Source organism: Typopeltis vanoorti, chromosome 11, assembly GCF_054136105.1.
Source record: "Typopeltis vanoorti isolate ZY-2024b chromosome 11, IOZ_Tvanoo_1.0, whole genome shotgun sequence".
In the NCBI taxonomy this organism is placed as follows: Eukaryota; Metazoa; Arthropoda; class Arachnida; order Uropygi; family Thelyphonidae; genus Typopeltis; species Typopeltis vanoorti.
The window spans coordinates 48100219-48117816 of NC_143559.1; the positions used below are offsets into that span (position 1 = coordinate 48100219).

Consider the following 17598-nt stretch of genomic DNA (forward strand, 5'->3'; position numbering starts at 1 on the left):
CTACTAATCTCGGGCTTGCATATTGCAGTCCTACCATGAAAATTCCAAGTTGAGAGCCTCACATATGTATGATGTTGCGAAGATTCGAATTCACGTCGATTCCCGGAACCTCGCATTCATCGTGTCGGCTGACGGAAGGCAGTTTTTACAACTTATTCTTCGAACTATCTTACATTCACGTAAGGTGAATGATGTGGTGGATAGTCGACTGCTGGCAGTACTTGCAGTTGACTCCCTGCGCTACCATCTCAGTTTGGTATCACTGAATGTTGATATGCGAAGGGCCAGTTTATGCGAAGGGCCAGTTTATATATATATATATATATATATATATATATCATATATAGAAATCGCTCCGGTAGGAATTCATCCGGTCTGTCCCAGTGTTTTGGACTGCGATGTATTTGCCAGACATTAATTATTACAAATGAATTTTTTCGAATGTCATATCCACCAGCAGTGGTATCACTAAAAGTGCTGGAATAAAGTTAACAATTGCAATATTAGTACCGTATGTTACAAATTTTCGTTTAAAATATAAAAAAAGTACATTGTGATACACATATTGCATATGATTTTTGTATTGTATCTGCATTGAATTAAATATACATATAAATTGTAAATTTCATGTCTTTTAGTGATAATTCTTTCCCTGCTAATTATTACTAATGCGAGTTTGATTTTTCAATAGTTATAGATAAGCAGTGATATCTGCAGTTGGGAACATTCGAGAAACTCGTCGTACTAGAATTTAAAGTTTGAAAAAACAAATTCATTTAAATACGATAGAATACTGAAAGTAGTCATTGTAGAACAGGGATATGGCATGTTGTTAATTTAACTTAAGACAATTTTCTCCAAAATTATTACATAATAGTTTCAGTTGATTTCTGTGTTTCTAGATATAAAGAAATATAAATAAGTAAATCCTCTAAGGTCATTTATTTCCTGAAGGGGGTAGAGGAGTCCGTTTTAGCCCTATCTAAGATTTGGCGAGCGATGGGTGGGGGAGAGGTCGTCATTCTCCAGTTTAGCCAATGATAGATAGCTGGCCCAAAGTATCATGCTATTAGACAGTATTGTTTCCAGACGTATACTGTTTTCCCTCAATTATTTATATAAATATAATGCAAATATTTAGCTAGAAGTGACACAATTTCTGTTATATTGAAAACTAAGCTTACTATTTGAAAGTGTTGAGTGGCCCTATAGTTATGAATCTTTGTGCTTCCATTATGAATGCTTGTATATAAGGAAGGTTTTTGCGATCTTCGAGAGTAACTGTCCTGTTCGTGCCTATGAAGTTTCGTATTTCTTCAGCTATTTGATTTTGAACAACAGGATAGGTACACAGCAGCAAAATGAGCCAGCAAATTGATGTAATTGTAGTATCAGTTCCACCCAACAAAAAAGTTCTTGCACTTGATCCGACAACGAATTCTGAAAGTAAATGTTTGATGTTTTATTAGTTTGTGAGATTATGTTGCATCCAAGTAAGTGCCTATCATACCCATATATTATTTCATTGATTTTAACATGATTCTGACGTTAGTTTCATCTACATTCTCCGCTAATTAGCTCGCTACTATCAATAATGCAATCAAACTAATTTACTAAATTAATTAAAGAAAATAAAAAAAAAATCTTTTCGCTGGTAGAATATTCTTCTAATCAGAGGAGTGAATTGACATCAAAGTGCCATATTTAACATGTAGGGTAGAATTCTGGATATGTTATCTCTCAATGTTATTTCGGCTCTTTTAAAAAAATGTGAATGAATTTGAATGATTCAGTAAAACAAATTTGAACGTGAGAAACAGACACATACTAGAGAAGAATAATTAAGATTGGAAACATTGATTTAATTTACTCTCGAAAAGAAATTCATTCAACTCAGATAGTGATGAAAGCAGTACATCAACTGGGGCAAGATCTTTCTCTCTCTCTGTCTTTCTATCTATACTTGTCTCTGAGAAATGTCATCAGAGACAATGGCGTCATCAGTTGGTATACTTCTTAACATAATATAATATTAATAAAAACTAATCAATAAAATAATAAATACCAAATAAATTGGAGGTTTACCTTCTTCATCAGTTGACAATGATACTTTTCCTACTTCATTCAGTAGTTCTTGAAGGAAATTTCCACTTGCTGGGCTTTGCATTTTCTTGAATAACTGTAACTTTTCGCTTACAGGAAAGAAAGTACGTAGGTATAGTTCTGTTTTTTCTTTTCAAAATACAAATTTATTTCTAATATTTTACTTAAACATATCTGAGGGAAAAGGATTATAAGAGTTTAGCAGAATTTTATACCTCCTTATATAAACATAAGCATTCCTTTTGTATATAATTAAACCTGAATTCATCAGGTTCAATTATATCCATGATAAGGGTATTGAGCAATTTTAGCTCCAACAGTTGATTCCTTATAACATTTTAATTCTACTGGTATTTTAATTTACAGGAAATTAAAATACAGGAAAGTCTGGTTAAATTAATTTCCTATCCTAAAGTTCCAGCTGAACTATCCACCTTCCCCTGTTCGATAGCATAACTCGTTTCTGAAAGAGGAAGCATTCTTCTTGTTATACTACTAAATATATCTTGCACGAAGCATAGATTTATTAGGACTAATTTTTTATCAATTTAATTTGTTAATACATTTATTAAATTCCACCTAGTGAAATAATTTTACCTTTCCCTGGAGCAGTGATAGCATTACTTCTTTCGTTCTCACTGTATAATGTGAGCTGCAGCATCAATGCTGAACATGCAGTTCGATAAAAACATATGAAACACACTTAATCGAAACATAATTTACCAAATGGCAATTCATTGAACGACAGTTCATCGAAAGTATAATTCAACGAATAAACAATTCACCGAATGACAATTTAACGAACGGTAATTCATCGAATGAAAAAATAATCAAATAACAATTCACCGCCTCACAATTCGAAGCGAATCAATGGAGAGAAAAAAATTTAGTTCGTCGATGAAAACCTTTCATAAATCATCGAAAGAATACTTTATTTGAGAAATATTTTAAAATTGTTCGTAACAATTTTAATAATAAATTTGTTAATTTATTAATTTTAATAATTTTAATAATGTTAAAGTTGCTAAACATGGAGACAACGTATGTAGTTGATCAACTAGACTTGTAATAATTATTTTGATCTATATTTCCATATTATTGTGTAAATGCTCTTTCATTGGTGATTTATCGTTATCGAAAAACATTCTGTTATTAAACGATGAACTACAGCCTAAACACTGTAAAAGCTGAATGTGGAAAAGTGTTATATATACTTTTGAAAATGGAAAGATCTTCTGTCTACCAGTGTTCGTAGTCCACACGTGGCAAAGTCTAATGTAAAAGTCATTGTTCGAATGATTTCACATTTGCCATTGCCAGTGAAGGCACCCAAATGCATTTATCTTTATTAATAATATACCTCTGAAATGAAATATGTTCTAGCTAAAATTTACTCCAGGTGTTTAGTGACACAAATAAACTTATCTACGGCTGAGAAGTTCAAAAATATAACATATTACTTCATTATAATAGTTATTTCTCGCTCAACAGTTGCTAACATTATAAAATTCCACCTTATTTTATAAAGGATTCGGTGACAGTTGGGGGACCTCTGTACTGAGAGACAACTCGGTCAGGACAAAGTTTAAAAGGCGTTTTTACATATAAAAATAAAACATCCTGTTATTTTTTGAAGTTATGGAACATGCCAAGTTTGTTAATTACATAAAATCCGGTGTACAGATAGAATGAAGCATATTTCATTCGTAGTAGTTGAATACGGGTGGAATGGCAACACGACGAGAAGATGACTTCGAGAGAGGTTTCATAGTGGGCTTTCACATTTTTGGAATGTCCATGCGTGCCATTGCCGCTCAATTGGAGCATCCAAAATCAACGTGTTGGCGATGTGATCACCAAATGGAGACGTTCTGGCATCACATCACTAGTGCAGGACAAAATGCATGGCGACCGCCAAAAATGACTAACAAGGTCAGGAGTGTGTTGAAAAAAGGATGGCACGAAAAAACCGGCTATAATCGCCACAGATCATTCGTGATGAGATTAAGATCGCCAGTAACGCCGTAATGTGCGCTAATACTGTACGAAAAGAACGACATTTACGGACGAACAGCGTCACACAAGCCGAACATCACAACAACGTACAAAACAACTCGTCTGGCCTGGTGCAATGAGCATGTGGACTGGACAACTGACCAGAGAAAAACGGTACTCTGGAGCGCTGAATCAAATTTCACCTGTTTCCAGTCTGATGAAAGGGTGTGGAGGCAGCCTGTTGAATGCTTGTTACCACAATGTGTTGTACCCACAGTAAACTTTGTTGGTTGATGAGTAATGGTATGGAGTGCATTCATCTAGTTTGGAGTGGAACCACTGGTCGTTGTCCGTAGTTCCATGAAGGCATTCTTTGATATTCTTGATATTAAGGTGCTGCCTAACCTATGGAGATTTTTATGGAATGGACTTGTGTTACTATTAAGACGACAATGCCCATGCCACAAAGTTGCAGCTTATGGAATGGTATAAATAGATGGATGTTAAACGACTGCCCTAGCCTGCGCAGCGTCCTGTAGCAGCGATTGTGGTCCAGGGCAGCACGTAGTCGATCTGTCGCTGAACTCAGTGCAACTTTGATGAAGGAATGGAGACAAATCCTACGTGAGCTCTACCGCACATTAGTGGAAATCCTTCCTCAAAGGAGGTACTCAAAGCCAAAGGTGGACATACCCGATGTTAGGATTCACTGCAGGTATTAATTGTTAATTGCTAAAGTGTCTGGACAATTATGGGTAAGTAGTATATGATAAATAAGATAAAATAACCATAAACTATGCATGTAAGTTAAAAGACAATATAAATGAATCCGATTATGAAATATTCAAGTTTGAGAAGACTCTCGCATACAAAATAACATAAATGATAAAAAGAAGATTAACGAATCACAAATTGTTCCCGTTTCGTGCAAAGTTAAAAAATATTATTAATACATAAAATGAAATAAACCTTGTTATGCTGTGTGATAAAATTAAATTGCCAACTCTTCACATAGAGAAGAGTCTGACAACTTCTTTGAATGCTTACAGTAATCTTTATTCGTTCATTTCTTTCTACTATCTTCTTGTCAATCTTCTTCCTTTTATTTCTTTGGCCAACGTTAACTTGAATTATAGTAGTCTTTGTCATTCTTCTCATTTCGCATTTCGCCCACTAACATTCACATTCGCAGTCTCCTTCTGATCATTAATTTGTTAATTTTGGGGCGACAGTCTTCTTCAGCTTTATTAGTCTTGGCTTCATCTGCTGTTGTTCTTTCTTATATTCACACCTACTTTTGTTTTAATCCATCAGTTCAGTTTTTTTGGTCGTAAAAGTTTAAAAACAAGTCAGCAGAGCATTTGATGTGCGACCGGAAGTTGTTGTCACTATTCTGTCCAGTCACCCATTCGTCCTGTTGCCCATTTGCTCTGTTGACCAAATGACTTACTGTCAGCTAGCTGGCTGTAGCCCAGTTATTCCTCAACGTTATAAAAGTATATCAAAATAAAAATATCTACTGGTAAAAGTTAACATTTGAATATTCTGTGCAAAAGACTCTTATCATAGATTCCTATAAAACCGGTCATACTAATTATGCTCAAATGAAATATTTCCTATTCCAGCTTTTTTGTTTCCAGAATAACTAAATATAAAATTGTTCATAAAATCGACTAAGAGTTTACCTCATGACAGTTGGCCAGTTCTCTGTGTCTAATCTATATAAAATTAATTCATATTAATGAATTTTAAATATTATTATTAATTAAGGATTAGTGTTACTGCATATCTTGTAACTGCATATCACATCCATTATTCTGACTGATATATGTAAAGTTATAAAAAATGCAGTTTACACCAATTCATTTTGCCTACTTGATGTGCAATAGAAAAGCAAATGCCATTTAATTGTACTTACTTAATTTTCTTATTCAACTTTACTACAAATGGGCTCAACTTAGGAATCACACCAATATTTAAAATCTGGGACACTTTTCCATAAAATGGTAGAAACAAACCGATGCCTGCCTGGAAAGCCATTTTATCCATTGCGTGAATAGCATCATCTAATACTGCCCTTTTAGGATCAGTATAACTAAATCGTTCCCCACAAAGAGCTTGCCAATTAATATTATAAATTGTCTTAGTGAGATGTTCTTTAAAATCAAAGGCTTTCCCATTATTTTCGCCAACTGTTTTCAGAAATATGGATATTTCCTCCTGCAAAATAAACAACATATATTTCAAGAAGGGAAAGATTTATATCGAACATGAAATATATAATATAAGTTAAATCTCCAATATTATATAATATAATATAATTTGGAGATTAACATATTAATTCAAAAATTATTATTACTATTATTATTACATGACACTTCCATGGACTCCAAAGTCCAAAGACTCATCGAAGGAGGGCACCTGCTTTACAACCCTCCGTATCCACCACTTCACTACCCGCAACTACTTTCATCACAGCGTTTTGAATGGAGAGTGGATAAGCTAACCAGGCCGGCAATTATCTGGTTGAATTGTCGTACTACACTGTGGTACATTCAGGTAAATTTTATTGTTTTAGAAAAGTATACAATGTATTATAAATTTTTACATGACTAATACAAACTCTTTTATCATTGGGACACTTTGTGCGGTTTTTGCAATGTTTGTTTTCCTTCTTGAACTCATAATAAATATTTAAACTGTAGAAGAAGTTTATGTGGACAGGTTTGATCATATTTTTATTGCAAATTAGACTGCTAATGATATTTTAAAAGTTGCGAAGGAGATTAGTGGGTTTCGGATAAATCTCTGCGAGTTGTCGTCAGTAGTCTTCTAGAATATCATTTTTCAGGCGGTTATGCAGTGCTTAATTTAAAGAATATGATAGGATCACAAGATTTTCGTACTTTTAATTAATATTTTCTAAAATATCATGCAAAAATGCAATATAGATTGAAATGCCGTGATGATGACAACACTTTTTCGGGTAACATTCTGAATATGATAAAGTTCAGAAATATTCAAAGAAAGTTGCTCATTCACAGACTGGTGTCAGTCTAATTTGATTCTTTTTGTTCTAACTATTCAATGTTGCTATGAATTTGGATTATTGAGCAGATCTTTGATTCACTGTCTGCAGACCACATTAAAAATTACCTGCGTAACATTTGCCAATGTATATACTAGTACAGAATGTGTTTCAATTTTCTTTATTTCCACCTTAAAGCACCATAGTGTGGAACATAACAAGTACAGTGCGATATTATATAATAATTTCTTGGTCGAGAATGTGAATATATTGCATAAAACCATGATTTATATACATAATTTCTTCCATTTATATATACCTGAATACTGCATTCGTCCATCACATTTCCATTCTTCAAGCTATAACTAAACATTCGCCGATGCAATTTCCAGGTCTCTCCTGATGCTGTAACAATACCTGTACACATGAAAACAATGCATTTGTTAGTTCAGGAGGAAATCACTGATTACACTTAATTAGTAAAATAGTAATATACTATAATATATGATACTTTACTATAATAAAACTAATTACTAAAATGTTACGTAATGATAGCCATTACGTAGCAATTACAGCGATATTGATCCTGAAAGGAATTTACTTACCTAATTTACCAGGAATCATATCAAAGATCTGGAATGGTGGTTTGTCAAGGAATTCAGGAGCGCAGAAAACTTCTTTAGCCACATCGCCATCACTAATCACCACTGTATACTTCTGTCCAAGATAAAGTCTGTAAAAAAATCACTTGATCACTTCAAATATTCATCCACTTATGCAGCTGACTTTAAATGACTCCATTGTCGTAAGAGTAAAGCATCTTCGAAATTAGGAATATTAACTAACATAGATTATTGCATCTTTTTCGCATTGCTAAATATTCTATTAGATGGATTGCGTTTGTATTTTCTTGCTTTCACAAATAAGTCGATTCTCAGTACAATCTAGACTTGATCCATTATCATGATGTGGCATAACGGACATTCCCGATTTTTTAAGGCTCTATTTGTTAGATGTTGAGAGGTTGGAGATAGTCATGTGTAGAATTTTGGAGGGAACCTATTCAGTGTGTTTATTTATAGGTTATACCATATATGTGTTTATATGTTATACCATACTTACTTAAACAGGCTTAACTAATCCATTTTGAGTTCAGAGCTGACTGCATGAAAGGTGCCTCTACCAATAACATCTGTTATGACCAAAGATACATTTTACATAAACGTTTCTACAATATACAGGTTATCAGGTGTGGTTGTTGTGTTTCCAGCAATGATTATTTTTTCCGCTTTCGTCCCAATAATTAAGTAGTGATAAAAACACAAAAAAAATTGTTACTTTCTTCAGGTGTTTACATGTCGATTTCACCATCTGGTATTCCTAAAAGAACCAGAATCCAGAAAAATAAAAGGATATTTACTGTAATCTGAATAGTCGTTTTAATTCTTATGAGTAGCTTCGGATAAATTAATACCGCACTATGTCCCAAACTGTCCATTTGAAATAAATTACGGAAATTGCATTTTTGATGTTAAATTTTCTAGTGGTTTAGTGGTAATGATTTGTTTAAAGTAAATTTTAAAAAATATCTTCCCAATATATTTTTACATTATAATACTCTCGAAATTTTATCATCATTATCATCAACAAATTCCTGCCATGTACCCTCAAGGGGTGTACAGAATATGATAGTACTACATGAAAAAAATTACATCATTACTAACTTCCTATCTACAATTTTTACTCCAAATCAGTCTGTTACTTGTCAAGGCTACAACATTATCAGATCTTATATTTTTATCGTCTAAGACACTTTGTACCGTATCAATCCACCTATATCTTGGTCTTCATCTGGGTCGTTTTGCTGCCAACCTGGCAGAGAACACTTGTTTTGCTTATCTTTCTTCGCCCATTCTGTTTAAGTGACCATACCACCTGATATTTGCTCTGCCAAAGCATTCCTGGATGCTGACAATGTCAAGTTCTTTCCTAATATCCTCGTTTTTAATATTTTATTGCCATTGATGCCATCTGTTCACAGCTATAATCTTTCACAGTACTCTTATATCTGCGGTCTCTAGTCTTTTGTCAAGTGTTTTACTTCTGACCCAGCTCTCAAATCCATAAGTTAAAACTGGTTTGAACACTGTCTTTTATACAGCTAATTTATGTTCCGACTAATTTCTCTCTTATTCCATATGAATTTATTCAATTGACTTTCTACCATACCAGCTTTGCTGATTCTGTTGTCTATTTCTATATTTAATTTACCATCTTCAGTAAAAATCGTGCCTAAGTAGCTGAAATGTTTCACTTGTTCCACAGGTTCTCCATTCACAACACAGTTGACATTTTCAATGATTCTGCCTATTTTCATTGTCTTTGTCTTTTTATTGCTGACCTTCATACCATATCTATTACAACAGCAATTGAATTTAGTCAGAGAATCTTGCAGACTTATAGCGGATTTATTTAGAAGTATAACATCATCCGCATAAAGCAAAGAGCTGACATTAACATCTCCAATTTTGATATCATGTTTAATACCACTTTCCTTCATGATGTGATCCATATAGATAATGAATAACAGAGGGGATAATATACATCCTTGTCTCACACCGGAATGGAGATTAAACCATCTTCCTGTACTTCCTTCAATTCTAACTGCTGAATTACAACTCGAATAAAGACTAAGTATTGCTTGATATAATGCCCCATTGACACCATATAACTGCAGCGTATTGAATAGCTTCTCTCTTCGCACCTTTCATATGCCTTTTCCAAATCGACAAAACTTAAATACAGATCTCTGTTATATTCCCATGCTTTCTCGACTATTTGTCGTAAAGTGAAGATCTGATTCTGACAGCCTCTATTTGGCCTGAATCCAGCTTGTTCTTCACCAAGCTTTTCTTCCACAATTCTTCTCAACCGTTTCTCAAGTATACTTGCATAGATCTTGCCAGGACCACTCAGTAGGGAAATACCTCTGTAATTCTCACATTCAGTTTTATTTCCCTTTTTATATATGGGTACTATGAGGGCTCTACTCCAATCATCAGGAATTCGTCCCTCTGTCCAGGCTTTCTGAACTATGCAGTGCAGCCACTGTAAGACTTTTATACCACCATACTTCAGCATTTCTGGTCGAATATCATCTACTCCTGCTGCCTTTCCACATTTCAAGCCTTTGATGGCTTTTTCTACTTCAAGTATGGATATGTATTCCTGACTGCATGCCTGGTCAGTGTTTTTTTATCACAGTGCTGTCATCACTGCTTGTTTCATTTAGCAGTTTTTCAAAGTAATTACTCCATACTCCATAAATTACTCGAAATTTTATTACTGATATAATTATTTTAATATACAGATTTATTTTTCTACTCTTTTCATATATATCCTTGAATATGTCAGGAAAATAGTTAAGTACCGTATTTGCTGGCGTATAAGACGCACTTTTTTTCTTTGAAAATAGGTCTCAAAAACAGGGTGCGTCTTATACGCCGATAATCAGTTTTTATTACTTTCATTTCTGGAATTTATCTCTGTTCCGAGTTACGCCATTTCTTTCTTGCTTCCTTGCGGTGTGTGAGAGCATTCCAGGTACGTTAGTTATGTATTCCAGTTACTGGAATACATTCTAGTATTCAAGTTATGGATAGATAACATTTGGTCTAGGCGCTCTGGCGGACTGTTGAAGAAGCCTGCCCTGCTAGTATGGGATCAGTTTCGTTCCCACAGAACAGGTGTTAAAAATAAACTCAAAGAATTGAAAACTCAGTTAGCAGTAATTCCAGGAGGTCTAACTATTCAGTTTCAACCTTTAGATTTCTGTATTAATAAACGATTTAAGGGATTTATGAAGTAGAAGTGGAACATGCATCCAGAAGACTGCTGGGTGCAGTCTTCAGATTTTGAGGATACGCCATCAGGAAGAAGGGAGAGGCCTAGCATCTAGCAAGTTTGTGAGTGGGTCAAAGCTTCATGGGATGCTCTGAAAACTGAGACATTGGTTAAATCATTTAAGAAGTGTGGCATGGTACAGATGGTACAGAGGACAATTTGTTGTATGAGGACTCAGATTCTGATTTAGAAGAGGTTTCAAGTGTCTCTTCATTTAGCTCTGGAGATGAATTTCTGGGTTTTGACGAAGATTAAAAGGTCGATATTCTTTCCTAGTTAGATTAGCTATTTGTTGAAAGTAGATCTATTTATTATTTTATATTTGAAATACCGTAAATTCATTATAATATTCAGTGATAAAGTTTTTTTTCCTAAAAAATGTGCACAAAAAAGGGGGTGCGTCCTATAGGCCTGTGCGTCTTATACGCCGGCAAATACGGGTAATCAGAATTTCTAATTCTGATTACTTAAAAAGTTAACTTCATTCCAAAGTTAGTCGTTTTGAGAAGTTATCTCGTTATTACTGGTTTTAATGTTTCTCAAAGTTTTTCGAAGATTACAATGTGTAATAAATTTTGTTCAGTTATAAAAAGTATAAATATAAATAATTGTGTCAGGTATTGCCTGATACAATTATTTCATTAGTATTATGATCTCATTAGTATTGCCAGTAATTAATAAAGTATCAAAAAGGAAAAAATAGTTTTACTGGAACAAATAACTATTATATAAATACCAATGAAACAACGTGCAATCAAAAATCTATTAACTCAGTGTGCCTTTTAAGGAGAACAGCAGAAGAATAACATTTCTGTCTGTGGTTCGCTGAACCCTAGGATACCACAAAATCTTTTAGGGATACCTTCGAATATATACACCTTTATAATGTCTACTAGACGTAATTGTTGAAAACTGCTTCAGTGAATGAAGAATGTATTAATTTTGATTATATGAACTTATATAGAACAGTTATGCTATTTCTTTAAAATTTCCTAGGTATCCCTAGTAAATGATCATATTATTTGCAATGTTGGGTACGGACATACGAACAGAGAAATCTACTCGTATAGATGCAGTAAAATAAACTGTGACAGATATCTCAGGTGTCCTGGTTATGTAAGCTGAAAACATAATCAGTTCTTATCACTGACTATAATATTTTCATAACCTTCAGTAACTAGTCAAGGACAGAAACGTGCATACGTACTGTTCGACCACAGATGAGGAAACCCTCGACTTCTGAGCATGGCAGAACAAGACGAATCCATTCCGAAAACAGAGTAAGAAATCCGTCTTGTTGGATGAGTTTGCTTATTATTAAACGTCGGAAAATTCTCTTTTATGTTATGAATATTCTAGTTTTTTTTAAAGTGATAACTATTTTGTTTTATGAACAGTTGGAAATTTTTACACACAGTATTAACAAAATTTAAAAATAGCTTTAAAATAAAAAACATTTAACAAAATTTATTTTTAAGAAAGTTTTGTATTAAAAAAAATAATTATTATACAGAAAAACAAAAATCTTTTCAAATACACTTATTCATTCTAAAATTTTAAAATGTAATTTTAAAATTTTAAAATGCCAAAGTGTATTTGTAATTTGTAATTTTAGAATGCCTAAGTGTGTTTGAAAAGATTGTTGAGAGAACTCAGACACTTTAATGTCTTAAACCGATTAATTATTTATGACTAGGTTCTTTAACAAAACCAAGGTTTGAACTATAAAATTTAGAGAAACAAAATGCCTTTATCAAATCCTATTAATCGTCATGATCATCTAAGTCGGTGACATAGCCACCACCACTTACAATAATCACCATAATTCTTTGAAAATTCCGTCTCTGTCCCATTACATATTTTCCAATGAGGTGACATGAGAGCAATATTTTCCCAAGGTTTGAACTACTATACTTTTAATCCCTGTTCTGAAATCTTAACACGTTTCTACATATTAATATCCCCAGATACGTGGCAACGACGAATGAAATTCTTCACTTCTTCCCAAACATAGCCAATAGCATTAATATCAAAATGCTAAAGTGGTTGTCAAACTAGGAATCCATGCTCTTTGAGCATCGTATCTAATTTAAATAGTTTAGTTTTGGGGAGAGTTTCTTATTGACCAAGTTGAGCAATTCAATTTTTCGCATATGTGGGGAATGAGAAATGTTATTTGCGGAGAGCCAATCCATAATGACCTGCTTCCTATGAGAACAATTTGGAACTTTGTTTAATTGGATGGAATGATATGGAACATTATCAATTATAACAACATGTTTGGAATCAGAGTTTCTTTTGCCCTCTTTTTGAAGATGGTAGAATTAATTTGATCGTGGTAATCTCTAGTTCTTGAATTGGCTTTGTAAATTTGAATTCGGTCAAAACCCATTTCTCCAACAACACAAAAAAAATTAACTTTTTGTGTGTGACTAACTTTTGATTTTTTGCAAAATGTCAGCATATTATGCAATATTCTTTTGCAAGCGCTAGTTGGTGGTACTGGGTCTACCATGCAAATAAGTACGAAAAAATTAATGCAAAAAAGCATGAAAAACATTCAAGCTAATACAGCGACAGACAAAAAAATTTGTTTTGGTGAGGAATTCATGCAACCCTTTATCCTTAAAAAATCAGCTAATGCCTTTTTATTCCCACATAGGGAGTAGGCGAGACCGTTTTAGCCGTACGTAACTTTTGGAGAGTGAGTGGGAAGTTCAATCTCCACTGGTAGCCAGTCAGATATAGCTGGCCCAAGGCTATCACTAATTAAGCAGCACGCAGAAGAGAATGGCTCAACATGTGTGGCCGCCTCGTGGTCCCTCACCCAAACAAAATATATTTAATGTCTGAAATAGTGTTAGTTCTACGGTCGATATTTCTGAGTTTACCGGACAAAAAAACCGAGTTTCCAGGAGAAAAAACGCGCTTTCCAGTGCCAGAAATGAACTAACTTGGGAACCGGTCGAAAAAAAGGCTTAGAAAAATTTCATCTAGTGGGCCGACTAGACTCGAAACCAAGTCTTCCTTCGTGCGGTTAAGCGTGGTGTGCAAACGCCACATCCACTGAATTACACAGGCTCCCCCTTAATTCCTTCTACCCTTCAAAGAATTGGCTCTTCTTGTCACTCTGTCAAACACAGAGTGATCGTCTTTCCTTTTTAAAACGATTTCGTTTTAAAAAGGAAAGACACAATTATGTAAAAGATACTTTTACATGATTGTGCTTATCGTGTTTATTGCGAGGAATTTTAAGTTATGAATAATTTATGTAATTAAAGGATTTTAGCAACTGATATTTCATATGCTGAAATTTAAATTACGCGTAATGAGTGATTTTGAAGGATTTTAGCAGCTGCTATTTAATATGATGAATATTAAGTTATGAATAATAGTGCAACTGGAGAATTTTAGCAACTGCTATTTCATAGGCTCCATTTTAAGTTATGAATAGTGGGATTTTTTGAAATATTTTAGCATCATCTATTTCACATGTTGAATTTTAAGGTATCAATAATGGATGCTATTGAAAGATTTTAGCAACTGTTATTTCATATGCTGAATTTCTAGTTATGAATAATGGGTGTTATTGAAGGATTTTAGCAACTGATATTTCATATACTGAAATGTACGTTATGCGTAATGAGTGATTTTGAAGGATATTAACAACTGCTATTTATATATTTAGATATATATAATATATTAATAGTATATTAATATAAATTATATTAATTTATATAATAATAATTATATAAATATTAATAATATTTATATAATTAATACATAATATATATTATGTATTACTTATAATATTAATACTTTATATATTTTATATATATATATTTTTTTTAATTTTTTTTTATTGATTGCTAAAATATTTGCACATACAATAAACATCTTGTGTGACATTGCACCTTATAATTTTACAGGGTTCAACACTAAGTACTGCAATTCCTACATTGGATTTCAATTAAAATTTTTAATAATACTTTTTTGCCTTTATATTATGTATTTACAACACATGTTCTTCTAATATTAATAACGAAGATTATACAGAATTTTTTGGATAATTTTTTATTTATTTTTATTTTTTTTTAAAGTTTGAGAAAGAGTGATTGTACATACAAATTTCTGCATTTGCTTATAAGGATTACTTGTAGATGAGTGAGGCAAGTTAATCATGTTAATCAAGTTAATTATATATTAATATATATATATATATATATATAATATTATATATATTATAGTGCAACTGAACGATTTTAGCAAATGCTATTTCATATGCTGAATTTTAAGTTATGAATACTGGGATTTATTGAAAGATTTCAGCATCTGCTCGTTCACGTGCTGAATTTTAAGTTTTGAGTAATGGGTGTTATTGAAGGATTTTAGCAACCGCTATTTCATAGGCTGAATTTAAAGTTATGCATTTTTAATTTAACTTAAATATTGATTTTTAGTCTGCAACTAATGAATAGTTTTCAGAGAAACTATGACCAGGATCCAGGATGTAAAATAATAGTTTTAGTCAATCTAAAAGTAGTAATACTTTAGATTCGCTACAAATTTTTATTTCTTTTAATCTCATTTCCATTTTAATTATATGTGGATAATTTAGATTACTAAACAGGTTTAAAACTGATATTCCATATTTGAAAATCAACTTTGTTCTTGAAATCTGAAACAGCAGTATTGTATACGGGACATATAATATTGTAAGAAAACAATTACTTGTTAGACATAAAAGTATTATGACAAACGCGAGAAAAATAAAACTAAAAATATCATCAGACTTACGAAAATACATCGCCATATTTCTTCGAAAGCTTTTGAAAATCAAGATGTAGAAATCTACTAAGGAACGGCAAATAACCCAATACAGGCAAACCAGTTGGACCAGGTGGAAGGTTTTTGTACCTTTTTAATTGCAAAAAATGTAGCAAAACATACACAAGAACAAATACACACACAGATACTTCTAACATTCCGTATGTATTGGGATCCATTTTTAGCTGAACACAAGTAACCTTTTATCTACATTCACACTTACTCCTAACAGGATACTTTAAATCGATCTTTGGTTATCTGTGACAGTAGATTTCAAACCTCACATGACGTCACTTTGCGCATTAATATAATTGGTCCGTATTTATTTTGGAATTAAATTTGCGATAAGCTGAGCGTTGCATTGTCTTTCTCCTTCGCTCCTTGAAAGTTTTATAGATATGGTGAGCACAGTGATATTTGAAACACTAAATTTTTAAATTTATAATAAGAGTTTTAAAATTAATTTTAATATGCTTAGTGATTGGATTGATATTGTACCTAGAGTCGATCACACGGATGAACGACATTCTCTTCCTGAAAAAACTGAAGTTCAGCCTGCCCTTTCATCGTACCACACGTGCAGATTACATTCTGTTTATTCTCTATAGATCTGTATTCGTTACATCATTATTATACTACACGTTAAATAGACTGTAGTAATATTGTTAAGGAAAGTCTCAGTCGTTTCAAGCATTGATGTTAGCTTCTCTACAATTCCATGCAATATTGATTTTTATCTTCGAATAGTTAGGACAATTTTCTCTAAAGGGCTTCTTATGTACTACAGGAGGTACTGATATTTGGATATTAACCGGAAATAATCCGACTCCAATGTTGGAATAAAACATATCGAATTGTTAGAAGTTCATATGAATCTTGGCAACTTTCTCATTTAGAGAAACAACAAGAAACTAAACCGGTTTTTGCAATGTAATGTTATGGATTGATAGAGTAAAAATAAAAACTTGTTTTTCTAGTAAGCTATTTTGCACTTTATAAAATCAACTGACCAGAGGAAATGCCCGTGTCGAATTGTGCATTAACAATTAAGGTATGTTAGAAAACATTGCACTTTGTATTCCGAGTCCAACGATATCATTTTCTTGAAAAATGGCTTGTTTATTGATGGAACTTAAAGGCGATGGCTTTAACGAATTATTGTGGACAAAAAAGTCTGACTATCAATCTAAATGAGCCGGGATGTAATGGAGTCACATTTTATTGCATATCACTGACCATCATATCAAACTACTTGCTGGTATGTGACAATTTATCTCACATAGCCTCTAACTGACTGAGTTGTAATTTGGTTACGGTTGAAATAATTAAAGCTATAAAATCAGTGTTTTACCTCTGATATCTAAATGTGCTTCTCTGGTCGATTTGTTTGTTTTTACAGAAACCTGTTACTTCTGTAAGAGTGGCTAAAGAGAGATGAAGATAGTCACTCCCCCCCCCCATATTTCAATATAAACATGCTGACATAGATTCAGTTTTCTTTCATTTTTAACGTTATGGAAGGTAATGTGTTAAATATGAAATATAGATTGAAATATAATCATTTGTGACGTATGCAACTTATATAGCTGTTGCTCCAAGAAAAGATTACCCACCATTTAATTGAGACATACTTTTAAAAAACTACTTTTAATTTTTAAAAATTTAACAACTAAAATTAGGAATTTTAATAAACAAAAAATTTAGAGGAAAAAAGTGGAAACCCAGTTTCAAACAAAGGCGCC

At 32.9% G+C, this 17598-nt stretch overlaps 1 protein-coding gene across 1 annotated transcript; it reads right to left on the minus strand.

The window, feature by feature from the left end:
- Positions 1 to 248: 248 nt before the first annotated feature.
- On the minus strand, positions 249 to 16056 carry LOC150101552 (cytochrome P450 2J5-like). Its single transcript, XM_090400838.1, has 7 exons — positions 15827 to 16056; positions 7732 to 7859; positions 7446 to 7543; positions 6017 to 6318; positions 2086 to 2192; positions 1185 to 1440; positions 249 to 477 (listed from the first exon to the last, which is right to left on the minus strand). Exons 1-7 carry the CDS (start codon positions 16033 to 16035, stop codon positions 249 to 251), a joined length of 1329 nt encoding a protein of 442 aa, XP_090256964.1. The 5' UTR covers positions 16036 to 16056.
- Positions 16057 to 17598: the final 1542 nt, after the last annotated feature.

Coding starts and splice junctions, on each gene's coding strand:
- LOC150101552 (XM_090400838.1), bottom strand. CDS start 16,035: ATGGATCCCAATACATACGGAATGTTAGAAGTATCTGTGTGTGTATTT. Junction 1,441..2,085: donor ATTGTCAACTGATGAAGAAG/GTAAACCTCCAA, acceptor ATTTACTTTCAG/AATTCGTTGTCGGATCAAGT. Junction 478..1,184: donor CCACTCAACACTTTCAAATA/GTAAGCTTAGTT, acceptor ACTTTATTCCAG/CACTTTTAGTGATACCACTG.